The sequence below is a fragment of the Nematostella vectensis genome, chromosome 15 (assembly GCF_932526225.1).
Source record: "Nematostella vectensis chromosome 15, jaNemVect1.1, whole genome shotgun sequence".
Classification (NCBI taxonomy): Eukaryota; Metazoa; Cnidaria; class Anthozoa; order Actiniaria; family Edwardsiidae; genus Nematostella; species Nematostella vectensis.
This window is the reverse complement of record NC_064048.1, coordinates 3,236,739-3,252,181: the sequence shown is the minus strand read 5'-3', so window position 1 is coordinate 3,252,181 and position 15,443 is coordinate 3,236,739. Positions and strand designations below refer to the sequence as shown.

General features: G+C 38.6%; 1 protein-coding gene across 1 annotated transcript; it reads left to right on the top strand.

Moving 5' to 3' along the window:
* Positions 1–9,828: 9,828 nt before the first annotated feature.
* Positions 9,829–13,501, top strand: LOC5512712 (cochlin). Its single transcript, XM_001632982.3, has 5 exons — positions 9,829–9,930; positions 10,366–10,402; positions 10,556–10,855; positions 11,747–12,314; positions 13,204–13,501. Exons 1-4 carry the CDS (start codon positions 9,856–9,858, stop codon positions 12,307–12,309), a joined length of 975 nt encoding a protein of 324 aa, XP_001633032.3. The 5' UTR covers positions 9,829–9,855; the 3' UTR covers positions 12,310–12,314; positions 13,204–13,501.
* The last annotated feature ends 1,942 nt before the right edge of the window (positions 13,502–15,443 follow it).

The following is a 15,443-nucleotide window of genomic DNA, read 5'->3' as shown; positions in this document are numbered from 1 at the left end:
ATGTGACAAGGGGAAACCAAACTCACTTCAAGTTATTGTAAATAAAAGTAATCAGAGTTCAAGTTGTTTTGAGTTCCAGGCGCATTCCCAGGATTGGCCGAGCGGGTGCACAGTCATAGTTATCATATGGGAAAAGCATAGTATATGAATATTCCTTAATAAGAAATGACAAACTTTATGGCCGACAGGGGGGGTGCGCGCTCCCTGCACATCCCCCTGTGTACGCGCCTGAGTTCTATTGTAAAAGTGCGAACTTCAAAGACGTGGCTCGAAAACGGTCATACACTACTATTATTTCGTTAGACTTGTTGCCCATACCCCCTCTCCCCCCAAACAACCTCCACCACCACCCAAATCCCGTCTGTGAGCTCGAACTCTGGAGCGATTTATTTTTATCAGGATAATCCCATAAAACGCTCGTTCCTTTGACCGTGTTCCAGACTCAATATAACCTTGTTAGACTTCGAGAAGCAAAGCGCCCCCTTTTAGCTGAGGAGTTTTTGTCTTCAATCACTGGTAAGGTTCGATAGGGCCAAGACATGCAAACATGCACTAACAGGACAAGGGGCCAACTTGAGCGAATATCAAAGATATTTGAACAGATATGAATTAGATGATGGTATTAAAAGATTAATGTTGGTGATCAGGTAAAGAATAAGTCTGTTAAATTTAGCCAGTAAGCTATGAGTAATTTTTCTTTTCAAAGTTTTCAAAAGTAATTATCAAAAGTACAGCACAAGTGTTTTGTCTTTTGTTTTAGTCTATTCCAGCCCCCACACCTTCCAATCCTTAATAAAGAAATCTAAACTGCCATATAAAACTGCTATAAACCTGTAAAAGATTTTGTATAAATAATCTCGAATTTCGTCAGAAAAGGTTATTACCCCGAGGAAGAACACAATTCTAAACGAAATTTAGTAAATGTCTCGAATTTTCCACTAAAACACATGCCCCGTTCGTTTTTGTCTGCCGTTAGTTAGTGTCTTCAATACTAGGGAAGTTGGAGGGCAAAGGCGTGCATACATGCACTAACAGGACAAGGGGCCAAGTTTAGGAGTGTTGCTTGAGCGAATATCAAAGATATGATGGTTTTAAAAGATAACTTTAATGTTGTTTTGATGATCAGGTAAAGAACAAGTCAGTTTAAATTTAGACAGCGAGTTATGAGCAATTTTTCTTTTTAAAATTTAAAAGCGCAATTATCAAAAGTACAGCATAAGTGTTTTGGCTTCCTTTTTGTCCTCATTTGTCCTATCCCCCAAACGCTCGGCAATATGAAACCTGTAGAAGACAATGTGTATATGAATTCAAGAAGAATCAGAAACTGGTTTTACTCCCAGGAAGAACACATATCTGACAATTAAATTTTTAAGATTTTCGTACAAACGACATTCCCCTTTTCAGTGTTTATTTTTGGTTACCGTTAATTGCTCTAATTTTGTCGAGAATGGTTGTAAATTGTAATAAAGAAATGATAAAATGATACCCTGTCGTGACGAGTGTGTCTGAGAGCCGCCATTAGCGATGAGGCATGGGTTTCGAACAAGAGACCATGATGTAAGAGAACGAATCCCCCTTATTAGGGTATGTTCCAATGATGACGTCCGTAAAAACTATTTTTAGAACAAGCAGTTATTTTTAGATACGTCTCTGATTGGTTACCGCTCACGTTTCCTAGCAACATGAGTCTTACGCGCGATCACATCTTGAGCGATGTGATCCGGTAAAGGATGTTTTGGATCTTTTTGACCGAAAATACCTTTCTGTTTTACGAACGCTGTAAAAATGATCTTCCATAGAGTACGCTGGAGCCAATCAACCGTTTCTGGGACATTAAAATGCATAAAGTGCGTGATTTTAGGCTCTAGGATCAACTTCCCCAGTAAAAGTTTTCACTGCAGATTCGCAAATTATAACACAACAATCAATCATAAATCTGTGTTTACAAAACACAATTCTCTTCCAATTCCCTTTTAATGAAAAAGATACATCCAGAACTTAATACCATTATATTCGCACCGATATCACAAATAAAAGATTTCAAGTCTTCATAATGAAGTAAATTTTATTCCAGTGACAAGGGTTTCTTGAGTGACATGATTTCTGAACATTTGCGTGAAATATTGAAGTTCATTCATCAAAAAATGTTATAAATCAAAGAAAAATAAAGGCCTTCTTGTATTAAAATACATAACATAGACTCTGAGAATGCCTAGGTATTCTATCTCACCGAATTGCAGAGAAAAAGAACTTTTTAGGAGTCTGCACGATGCATTTTGAATGAACTCCAAATTCAGCGTCTCCCCGACGTCTTCCCGTTCAATATTTATATAACATTTAGATAACTGAACATTAGATAACTATAACAGGACACCACCCTATGAGTAGCATTGTGATCATGAGCCTTGAAGAGCAGCTAAAAGGATAAAAACAGGTAGCGAACGAAGTCAAGAAGTTCGGAGGGAAAAAATTTGGTGTGAAATTGTACTAGCTCGTGGTGCCCATAACCAAATATTGCGCGACGAACCATGTATGGATGCTATGATTGACAAGCTCGCGCAATCTAAAAATAGCTTTCATGGACGACATCATGGGCCACGGGGATTCGTATTCTTATATCATAGTCTCTTGTTTCGAATCAATACTGTCTGTTTGTCACCTATGAGAATAACAACATGTAGAACTGCTATCATATAGGGCATGATGAAGATGTTTTACCATTTTGGGACTTGTTTTTTGTTTGCTCTTACTGCCCTTATTCATTGGCCACTTCCTGCTCAGTAGCTTTTATTTTTGGGCTACCTGTGTTTTTTCTACGTTTTTACAGAGATGACGCAGAGGAAGTCCAACACTAAAAAAAGTAATTAATTGGTATCGTTCAGAAACAATTGATGATAAACGGAAAGTTAACGATAAGATGATTTGATCAATCATTTATTGCAAATAAATATGTTCTATCAGCCAAGACACTAATACAGAAAACGCTTTTCCCTACCGAAAATTGCTATGTTTGTATTGACGATGGTTGTAAACATGGAAAGTTGTTAAAACGCTTATCCCGTTTTCTCTTGTTTTGGGCATGACATTCCCCAACACTGTGAGTTCCCTTTGAGCACTGGAGGATGTGTGTCTTTACTGTCGAATACGTTGTATTACGACGCCGGGTCGCGATACAACGGATTCAACAGCAACACTTGGGACTTTTGGAAAATTGGAAGGCAAAGACGTGCATACATACACTAACAGGATAACGGGCCAAGTTTAACAGTGTTGCTTGAGCGGATATCAAAGATAAATTGGGCGATGAAGTTTTTAAAAGAAATCATTAATGTTGTTTTGATGATCGGGTAAAGTGCAAGTCTTAGTTTAATTAAGGCAGTGAGCTAAGAGAGATTTTTCTTTTTAAAGTATTGCACCTATTTTCAAATGTATGCGGAATCCCGGGTTCCCAATTCTTGTCATTTGACATAACCATTCGACAAGGCTAGGTTATATAGACTGGTTAGGTTATAGGTTATATAGACTGGTTAGGTTATAGGTTATATAGACTGGTTAGGTTATAGGTTATATAGACTGGTTAGGTTATAGGTTATATAGACTGGTTAGGTTATAGGTTATATAGACTGGTTAGGTTATAGGTTATATAGACTAGTTAGGTTATAGGTTATATAGACTGCTATATAAACCTGTAAAGGATTCCGTATAAATGATCTCGAATTACATCAAAAAAGGTTATTATCCCGAGGAAGAACACACATCTAAACGAAATTTAGGAAATTGATCGATTTTGTTAACAAAGGACAACTGCCTGTGTTCGTTTTTTCTACCGCTAGTTTCTCTGTTTTTTTTTGTAGATGGTTGTAAACATTAAACATTAAAATTCCAGCAGAAAAGGTTATTAAGCCGATGAAGAATACACATCTAACGAAAACTTAGGAAATTTGTAATTTTTTTCGAATCAAACAAATGAATGGCCCCGTTCGTTTTTGTCAACCGTTAGTTTATCTGTTTGTATTGACGATGTCTGTTAACATGGAAAGTTGTTAAAACGCTTATCCCGTTTTCCTTTGTTTTGGGCATATGTCTTTTCCAACAATGTTAGTTCCCTTGATGATGGTATTTAGTAAATAAACCCCTTCTGGCGGCTGTGATATCGGCGGATAATGTCAAAGGATGAGAAATGGTACGAAAAATAAACAGTTTGCCGAGAAACGAAGCTTTGAGGGCAAGTGTGAAATTTTGAGGACCATTTCTCTTCCGCAGACATCATCTGCCGATATCTCAGTGAGCCGAAGAAGAAGTTTATTTATTTTATATCCCAGTGGCTACACTTAAAATGCGAAAAGTGTCTTCTGCGCGCGCTTACGTGCACTGGATTGACGCCACGAGCGCACGCTGTTATTTTTGCCATTCGCGAAAGATAAAAATCCATGCAACAATTTTTTTCATTAAAACAAAAACTAAAAGCTCAAAACTTGCATTTCAACTAATGGATTTACACCTAGACTGTTTTATAATTGTACTGCTGAGAGCTGGAATAGAAGGTGGAGGTGAGAAACTGAAGCAAAATTTTTTTTAATTTATTGAAATATGTGTTCTGCGCGGGCTGACGGGCACGGGGATGACGCCACGAGCCCTCAATGTTGTGAAGTTTTTTTTTGGAAGTGCTTTTACTTTCATTTGTCAGAAAAAATTCTGAAACATTATATTTATGATCATTCTACAGAAGAAATCAAACATTTTTATGTGCCTTTACAGCGTTTTGAAAACCGTGGTGTCTGTTTGAGGAGTTATTGAGCAGACGTAAAGCGAGTTTTAACTGCACAAAAATGTTCACAGGACAGATATCACTTTGGCTGGACGTTATCGACTGATATTTGTCCTGTGAAAATGTGCACGCGACTCGTATGGACCAATGAACGTGTGTGAAAATCCATCACTGGGATATAATAAAAGATAAATTTAATGTTGTTTTGATGATCAGGAAAAGAACAAGTCATAGTTTAAATTTTGACAGCGAGCTATGAGTAATTTTTCTTTTTATAATTTAAAAGCGCAATTATCAAAACTACAGCACAAGTGTTTTGGCTTCCATTTTTGTCCTCATTTGCCCTATCCCCCAAACGCTCGGCAATATGAAACCTGTAGAAGACAATGTGTATATGAATTCAAGAAGAATCAGAAACTGGTTTTACTCCCAGGAAGAACACATATCTGACAATTAAATTTTTAAGATTTTCGTACAAACGACATTCCCCTTTTCAGTGTTTATTTTTGGTTACCGTTAATTGCTCTAATTTTGTCGAGAATGGTTGTAAATTGTAATAAAGAAATGATAAAATGATACCCGGTCGTGACGAGTGTGTCTGAGAGCCGCCATTAGCGATGAGGCATTGGTTTCGAACAAGAGACCATGATGTAAGAGAACGAATCCCCCTTATTAGGGTATGTTCCAATGATGACGTCCGTAAAAACTATTTTTAGAACAAGCAGTTATTTTTAGATACGTCTCTGATTGGTTATCGCTCACGTTTCCTAGCAACATGAGTCTTACGCGCGATCACATCTTGAGCGATGTGATCCGGTAAAGGATGTTTTGGATCTTTTTGACCGAAAATACCTTTCTGTTTTACGAACGCTGTAAAAATGATCTTCCATAGAGTACGCTGGAGCCAATCAACCGTTTCTGGGACATTTTAATTAAAAAATGCATAAAGTGCGTGATTTTAGGCTCTAGGATCAACTTCCCCAGTAAAAGTTTTCACTGCTGATTCGCAAATTATAACACAACAATCAATCATAAATCTGTGTTTACAAAACACAATTCTCTTCCAATTCCCTTTTAATGAAAAAGATACATCCAGAACTTAATACCATTATATTCGCACCGATATCACAAATAAAAGATTTCAAGTCTTCATAATGAAGTAAATTTTATTCCAGTGACAAGGGTTTCTTGAGTGACATGATTTCTGAACATTTGCGTGAAATATTGAAGTTCATTCATCAAAAAATGTTATAAATCAAAGAAAAATAAAGGCCTTCTTGTATTAAAATACATAACATAGACTCTGAGAATGCCTAGGTATTCTATCTCACCGAATTGCAGAGAAAAAGAACTTTTTAGGAGTCTGCACGATGCATTTTGGATGAACTCCAAATTCAGCGTCTCCCCGACGTCTTCCCGTTCAATATTTATATAACATTTAGATAACTGAACATTAGATAACTTAACAGATAACAGGACACCACCCCATGAGTAGCATTGTGATCATGAGCCTTGAAGAGCAGCTAAAAGGATAAAAACAGGTAGCGAACGAAGTCAAGAAGTTCGGAGGGAAAAAATTTGGTGTGAAATTGTACTAGCTCGTGGTGCCCATAACCAAATATGGCGCGACGAACCATGTATGGATGCTATGATTGACAAGCTCGCGCAATCTAAAAATAGCTTTCATGGACGACATCATGGGCCACGGGGATTCGTATTCTTATATCATAGTCTCTTGTTTCGAATCAATACTGTCTGTTTGTCACCTATGAGAATAACAACATGTAGAACTGCTATCATATAGGGCATGATGAAGATGTTTTACCATTTTGGGACTTGTTTTTTGTTTGCTCTTACTGCCCTTATTCATTGGCCAATTCCTGCTCAGTAGCTTTTATTTTTGGGCTACCTGTGTTTTTTCTACGTTTTTACAGAGATGACGCAAAGGAAGTCCAACACTAAAAAAAAGTAATTAATTGGTATCGTTCAGAAACAATTGATGATAAACGGAAAGTTAACGATAAGATGATTTGATCAATCATTTATTGCAAATAAATATGTTCTATCAGCCAAGACACTAATACAGAAAACGCTTTTCCCTACCGAAAATTGCTATGTTTGTATTGACGATGGTTGTAAACATGGAAAGTTGTTAAAACGCTTATCCCGTTTTCTCTTGTTTTGGGCATGACATTCCCCAACACTGTGAGTTCCCTTTGAGCACTGGAGGATGTGTGTCTTTACTGTCGAATACGTTGTATTACGACGCCGGGTCGCGATACAACGGATTCAACAGCAACACTTGGGACTTTTGGGAAATTGGAAGGCAAAGACGTGCATACATACACTAACAGGATAACGGGCCAAGTTTAACAGTGTTGCTTGAGCGAATATCAAAGATAAATTGGGCGATGAAGGTTTTAAAAGAAATCATTAATGTTGTTTTGATGATCGGGTAAAGTGCAAGTCTTAGTTTAATTAAGGCAGTGAGCTAAGAGAGATTTTTCTTTTTTAAGTATTACACCTATTTTCAAATGTATGCGGAATCCCGGGTTCCCAATTCTTGTCATTCGACATAACCATTCGACAAGGCTAGGTTATATAGACTGGTTAGGTTATAGGTTATATAGACTGGTTAGGTTATAGGTTATATAGACTGGTTAGGTTATAGGTTATATAGACTGGTTAGGTTATAGGTTATATAGACTGGTTAGGTTATAGGTTATATAGACTGGTTAGGTTATAGGTTATATAGACTGGTTAGGTTATAGGTTATATAGACTGGTTAGGTTATAGGTTATATAGACTGGTTAGGTTATAGGTTATATAGACTGGTTAGGTTATAGGTTATATAGACTGGTTAGGTTATAGGTTATATAGACTGGTTAGGTTATAGGTTATATAGACTGCTATATAAACCTGTAAAGGATTCCGTATAAATGATCTCGAATTACATCAGAAAGGTTATTATCCCGAGGAAGAACACACATCTAAACGAAATTTAGGAAATTGATCGATTTTGTTAACAAAGGACAACTGCCTGTGTTCGTTTTTATCTGCCGCTAGTTTCTCTGTTTTTTTTTTTTGGAGATGGTTGTAAACATTCAAATTCCATCAGAAAAGGTTATTAAGCCGAGGAAGAATACACATCTAACGAAAACTTAGGAAATTTGTTATTTTTTTCGAATCAAACAAATGAATGGCCCCGTTCGTTTTTGTCAACCGTTAGTTTATCTGTTTGTATTGACGATGTCTGTTAACATGGAAAGTTGTTAAAACGCTTATCCCGTTTTCCTTTGTTTCGGGCATATGTCTTTTCATACAATGTTAGTTCCCTTGATAATGGTATTTAGTAAATAAACCCCTTCTGGCGGCTGTGATATCGGCGGATAATGTCAAAGGATGAGAAATGGTACGAAAAATAAACAGTTTGCAGAGAAGCGAAGCTTTGAGGGCAAATGTGAAATTTTGAGGCCCATTTCTCTTCCGCAGACATTATCCGCCGATATCTCAGTGAGCCGAAGAAGGAGATTATATATTTTATATCCCAGTGGCTACACTGAAAATGCGAAAAGTGTCTTCTTCGCGCGCTGACGTGCACTGGACTGACGCCACGAGCGCACGCTGTTATTTTTGCCATTCGCGAAAGATAAAAATCCATGCAACAATTTTTTTCATTAAAACAAAAACTAAAAGCTCAAAACTTGCATTTCAACTAATGGATTTACACCTAGACTGTTTTATAATTGTACTGCTGAGAGCTGGAATAGAAGGTGGAGGTGAGAAACTGAAGCAAAAGTTTTTTTAATTTATTGAAATATGTGTTCTGCGCGGGCTGACGGGCACGGGGATGACGCCACGAGCCCTCAATGTTGTGAAGTTTTTTTTTGGAAGTGCTTTTACTTTCATTTGTCAGAAAAAATTCTGAAACATTATATTTATGATCATTCTACAGAAGAAATCAAACATTTTTATGTGCCTTTACAGCGTTTTGAAAACCGTGGTGTCTGTTTGAGGAGTTATTGAGCAGACGTAAAGCGAGTTTTAACTGCACAAAAATGTTCACAGGACAGATATCACTTTGGCTGGACGTTATCGACTGATATTTGTCCTGTGAAAATGTGCACGCGACTCGTATGGACCAATGAACGTGTGTGAAAATCCATCACTGGGATATAATAAAAGATAAATTTAATGTTGTTTTTGATGATCAGGAAAAGAACAAGTCATAGTTTAAATTTTGACAGCGAGCTATAAGTAATTTTTCTTTTTATAATTTAAAAGCACAATTATCAAAAGTACAGCACAAGTGTTTTGGCTTCCATTTTTGTCCTCCTTTGCCTATCCCCCAAACGCTCTGCAATATGAAACCTGTAGAAGACAATGTGTATATGAATTCAGAAAGAATCAGAAACTGGTTTTACTCCCAGGAAGAACACATACCTGACAATTAAATTTTTAAGATTTTCGTACAAACGACATTCCCCTTTTCAGTGTTTATTTTTGGTTACCGTTAATTGCTCTAATTTTGCCGAGAATGGTTGTAAATTGTAATAAAGAAATGATAAAATGATACCCGGTCGTGACGAGTGTGTCTGAGAGCCGCCATTAGCGATGAGGCATGGGTTTTGAATCAATACTGTCTGTTTGTCACCTATGAGAATTACAACATGTAGACCTGCCATCATATAGGGCATTTTAAGTGAAGATGCTTTACCATTTTTGCGTTTTTCTTCGTTTGCTCTTATAGATTTAACCCTTCCTGCTCAGCTGCTGTTAGTTTTGGGCTACCTGTTTCCCTTCTACATGTTTACAGAGATAAGGTACAGGAAACCCAAGACTAAAAGAGGCTGCGTAGGAGGGTAATTAATTGGTATCGTTAAAGTAAGTTAACGTTTAAATGATTTGATCAATTATTAATTGCAAATTATCTGTTCTTTTAGCCAGGCGACTAATACAGAAAACGAGAAAAGGGATTGTCAAAAATAATTTAATAAATTAGTTTGAAATCAATTTTGTAACCTATATAAAGAGATCCATTTGAAGCGTTCTTCACTAGTCGAACCAGTAACTCTCTGGACGTCAACATGAGCTCTAAACTAATCTTGATCGCGCTTGGCCTCGTGCTCGCCTTCGTCTTGCCTTTCGCTCACGGAAATTCGGCAAGTCCATTTGCTTTGTAATCTATTACCGTTACCGCGCAACTCCCTGTAACCGCAAACACCAGCTCGACAAAATGAATCGTGTTGATTATTTGCAACTTTTGAATTTTGAGCGCATATTAGAACTCCTTTAAGTGACTTCATGAATGACTAAGTTACATCAGATCTTTTATTATAAAAGAGAACTTATTGCTTTAACAGAGCTTTCTCGTTGAATTTGCATGAATTTCTTACATGACACAAAAGTAGTGACTATTTTGTTGATTTTCTCTGACATTCGCACGCAAACTCTACTTTTACGATACGAATAGGCATACTTTGCGTTTAGTTTGCCTGTCAAACTTGACCCGAAACTGTCATGTTACTCACAAAAAAATTGAAAATTTATGAAAGATAGGAACATCATGTAACATGCGATGTGCTTGTGATTTACAGAATACCATTGAGGTTCAACTTGACGATGGATCAACAAGTAAGGCGTACTAATGACCCACTACCAGTAAGGCGTACTAAGTAAGGCGTATTAATGACCCACCTAAGACCAATCAAAACGCGCGATTTCGAGTAACGTTGTATAAATATATGTTTATATTGTATTCATTATCAGTCGTCTTACCATTTTTAGTGAAGCTCATAAGAGTCGGGTGCTATAGTGACGAAGATCGACCCAACCGCGCACTTCGCGACCTCTACCACAACCACCGCAATTATATAGACTGGAGCCAATGGCCTGATATGACTCACGTCATCTCGGCGTGCGCAAGTTGGGCAAAGAGGAAGAACGTGAACGAGAAGTTTGGAATCCAGTTCTATGGAGAGTGCTGGGCTGATGTGGAACCTTCGAGGTTCGACGTCCATGGAAAAGCGGACAACTGCATCAATGGCGTGGGAGAGCACTGGTCAAACTTTGTCTACTCTATGAAAAGTAAGATCCAGACATTATTGTAAAATAAATCATATTGTGTAGTTCCAGAAAATATCTATACCCCCCCTCCACCCCCCCCCCCCTCCCATTGAGGGGGTCGGAGGTATGACCCCCCCTCCCATTGAGTGGGTCGGAGGTATGACACCCCACCCTTCTGGAATTTTCAGCCCCCTGGAAAAAAAATAAATACAGTAACTGTTGAGGGCATTTTACCTTCCCTCCCCTCCTGGGCGTTTGAACCCCCATACCCCGGAGTTTCCAATCCCTCAATGGGGGGGGGGGGGGGGGGGGGGGTATGGGGTATGGATATTTTCTGCAAATACAAATTCGTATAATAATTGGCGACGTACGAAGCAATGCGGGAGAAGGGCGGTGTTGCACAACTTAACTCAATCTTGTTCCCGTCGAGAAATTTTGGATCCGCCCATGTTCATAGGCTGTAAAATCATATTACCGCACGATTACTCTTTTAATGTGTACATAGTTAAACGAGAAAAACTCTGTCAGTGAATTTTGAGCAACGAAAGTGATCCAAGTTTTCTACAAGGTTTCTCTTGCTTATCCGACGTCCTGGTGAATGTTAAACAAACAGAAGTAAAAAAAAACAACATTTAAGTCATTTAAACTTTATAAGGAGGATATCGTTCAATATTTCAGCAAATGTTGTTTCTCCACATTTCTTCAATAATTTTATTGGTGCTGCATATTCCAAAACATTAAAGGTTGCGAACATCTACCCTACCACCTTGGCTGCGAAATAGTGGGTCATTTCGTATTGAACGATAAAGTAAAATATTTAACATTTTTCCCAAATGATACCTTTGATTGCCCACTTCCCTCTGGCTTTGTGCCTGGGAAGTAGCATTTTTTGACAAATGTGTTTTTTATTAGATTGCTCTGTGGAGATGAATCTCGTATTCCTTGTTGATAGTTCCGGGAGCGTCAACGACACAGACTTTGGTAAATTCCAGATGTTCATTAAAGATTTGGCAGAGGAATTTAAGGATGCAATATCTGAAGGAGACACGGAGGTCGCGGCTGTTCTTTTCTCCACGATACCAAAGACGAAGATAGAATTTGACTTAGACGACTACGACCATATCAACGATATCAAAGCAGCCGTTGATGCATTTTCTCACCAACATGGTGGCCAAACCCGCACTGGAGAAGCTTTGACGTTCACGTTGGAAGAGGTGTTCAAGAAGGCACCACGTCCGAGTGTGAAAAATGTTCTGGTCGTGCTTACCGATGGAAAAGCGCAGGGAAATGTGACGGGTCCCGCGCAAGACGTGAGGGATCATGGAGTTGAAGTGTTCGCCATTGGAGTTGGGCCTCATTCAAATGAAGCCGAACTAAAAGATATTGCCTCGGATCCAGACGATAAACACGTGTTTCACGTGACCGATTATAAATTGGAAGACATCACAGGGCCTATCTTGGATGGAATCTGCTAAATCTGGTAAATTCATCCGAAAACGTCTAGTTATGGTCTCTGTTCTAGCCCTATTCAGCCACACTCTTTTGTGTTTTATGTGTTTAATACTTGAAAACAAATTAAGCGATAGCAAATAACCGTCATAAAAACAAAGGTTTATACCTCATTTACCAAATTCCTTTATAATCACCGTAAAAACTCCCCACAAACAGTTTGGGTTACAAAGTAGAACATAATTTGTCTTGTCTATAACAAAATATAATATATATATGTCTGTCTAGGATCTTTAGTGAAAAAAGAGATTGAGATTCCAGAAAATATCCATACCCCCCATTGATTAGAAATTCCGGGAGGTGCGGGGTTCAGGCGCCCAGCAATTTCCAGAGGGGAGGGGGGGGGATAAAATGCCCTTAACAGTTACTGTATTTATTTTTTTCCAGGGAGTTGAAAATTCCAGAGGGGTGGGGGGTCATTTTAATATGGGTATTTTCTGGAACTACACATTTGAGGAGAAATTTGGAACAAATCCGTACAGAAAAGTCTATAATGATGGTTATTTTGTAACAACTGAAAATAATGTATGATATTTGTTTTAGGCACATACCCTTAAAGCCACATTGTCACCAGTTTACTTCCGGAGATCTAACGGAAACCTCAACCGTTAAAAGAGCTAAATATTTCACAGGTCATCCGCTCTAAATTATCAATCACATTCTCAAAGAAACTTCCAATAGAGACACTGCTTTTAATTTTGAAATATTATTCGCGTTTCCGTTAAAAATCATCGAGATCATTTGAGACCGTCACGCAATCGACCGGAAGTAAACTGGTGACAATGCGGCTTGAATTTGCAACCTGATTCCGCACATCAAACATGACAGACGACGTATAAAAAAGTATTATATTTTTCCAGGTCCGTAGTCTAAAACTGTAACCAGACATCGGACACGAAAACCGGACATCGGACCTTAAAATCGGACACAGGACATCGGACACAAAAATCGGACATCGAACACCGACACCGGACACGCGGACCCTTGAAATGGCGCACTTGCACGGGGAGCCGCTACCTCGACAAGTTAACTGTTATCGGGGGAGTCCACGCAGGGTTATTAAAATAAGAGAGCTATGCTAATGTAAATGGGTGGAGAAATGATGATACAAATATAACGCATTTAGCTAATATGAATAAACAGAGCATTTCAAACCAACGACATATTCTCATTTGATGATTTCTGAGTGGTTTTGCATAATAATCACGTCATCACGATAGCTCAGATGGAACTGTTACAATATTCACATACAACTTGCTTCTTTAGAGGCCTAGTATACTTCCATTTTTTAAAAACCTTTCTGGCATTAGACTATATTTATGCTCTGGTTTGTCGGCGATGCAACGCTCGTGACAGCCATCTGTTGTCAGACATTCCATAAGCTGTCGTATGACCCAAATCACTAGGCCCTATATTCCCCAAGTTGACACCAATATTTTGATATACATATAAACGTATTATTTAAATTCAGTATCAAAGCCCGCGCGGTAGGAGGCTGGCGCCAAGCGCAAGGTGATGACAACATGGGACCAGCAGAGAAGGAACGCGGTTACAATTGCAAATAGCGTGCGGGCTACCTGTGGAGATTCAAAAACATAATTTCTACCATTTATAGTTGAATCAAAACATCCTAGTTAAAAAGAGATTTCATGGTTATTTTACATGTTACGTTAAACATAATTAATTCGACCCTTCGATAGCTATGATTTCTATATCCTTTCTTGCTGATTGGCTAAGAGTAGTAGCGGATTTAGGGGAAGGGTTTAGGGGGTTAAACCCCCCTTTGAGCTGCCATATATAACTAAAAAAATACCTTCCCACTTTGTCACTGAGCCAAACCCCCCTATAGCGGAAAGCTAGATCCACCCCTGAAGAGCGAGCGAAGATTGTAACAAAAACAAATTCTTATTTTGTAACAGCCTACTACAATAAGCATATCTTTCAATTCTAATAGCGTTAATTATCTTAAATGCAGCACAAATGTTTTGTTCCTCTCTATTTCTTAGCCTGTATACAGACCTCCGTAATTCCTTTCTTACACGCTGCGTGAATTACGGAGGTATGTACACAGGCTGTCATCCTCGGGGGCCCAGGGCGTCGCGGAGATCGGGCACACAGGGAGCGCGTCGCGAGAAAGACGCCCTGGGCAACTGCTCTGTAAAACCCATTTCTAAAAACTAAATCAAACTCGCTTTCTGATTGGTCTCATTCTATGATTTAATTAAAATGAGACCAATCATAGCGATCCTTGTGAATTTGAAAAGCAGACAGACCTCACGCTCAAAAACACTTCACAAACACCTAAATAACAAAGCCTGCTCGGTTTGGTAAAAGTCCCACGATCAGATTTTGTCTGCAAACGGTTGCGCGAGCAGGGAGAAAATTGGACACAATATCCAATCATGTCTTTGCCCGCTCAGCTTCATTATGAAATAGCAGGTAATATACCTTCTGCGTACATCGGAGAATGCCCTAACGTTGATAGGATTATCGAAGAGTGGACCACCGACTTCCGAATTATTTTCGGCACCGAGGTTCTTGTTAGATTTTGTGCATCATTGCGATACCAAATATACCACAGAAACGTCGTAGTACTTCTAGTCTGACGATAGGCCCATACTCATTTCGAATGCGTTTGATATCTCAGTGGGAATTATTTTGTACATCAAAGGTTAAATAAATAAAGAGTTTTAAAAAAATCCCTCAAACTTGACTCAATCCTTGATTATCTAGAATAATTCAAGCTTTTCCATAAAATTTTCCCAATATTGTTTGTTATGTTTAGCGCATAGTTTTTCTTTTCCCTCTTGATATGTAAATTTTTAGACAGTTTTTACAGGCGCTAATTGGAAAAAGGTGCCAGTAGTCAGGCGACTAATTGGATTAGAAACCCTTTTTGGGAATGGGTTTTACAGAGCAGTTGCCCAGGGCGTCTTTCAGTGCTCTTTGTTTTTCGCGCGCTCCCTGTGTGCCCGATATCAGCGACGCCCTGGGTCCCCGAGGATGGCTATCTGTTTCTATGTTTACCGTTAACTTATGTGGCACGGCGGTGTCTTCATATTCCAGTCAAGTTACGCTACAAAATGAAACAAAATGAAAC

Bases quoted from the DNA above. Each gene is read 5' to 3' on its own strand.
- LOC5512712 (XM_001632982.3), top strand. From the start codon at position 9,856: ATGAGCTCTAAACTAATCTTGATCGCGCTTGGCCTCGTGCTCGCCTTC. The intron at 9,931-10,365 runs GCAAGTCCATTT...TGTGATTTACAG, and splicing joins CTTTCGCTCACGGAAATTCG to AATACCATTGAGGTTCAACT. The intron at 10,403-10,555 runs GTAAGGCGTACT...TACCATTTTTAG, and splicing joins ACTTGACGATGGATCAACAA to TGAAGCTCATAAGAGTCGGG.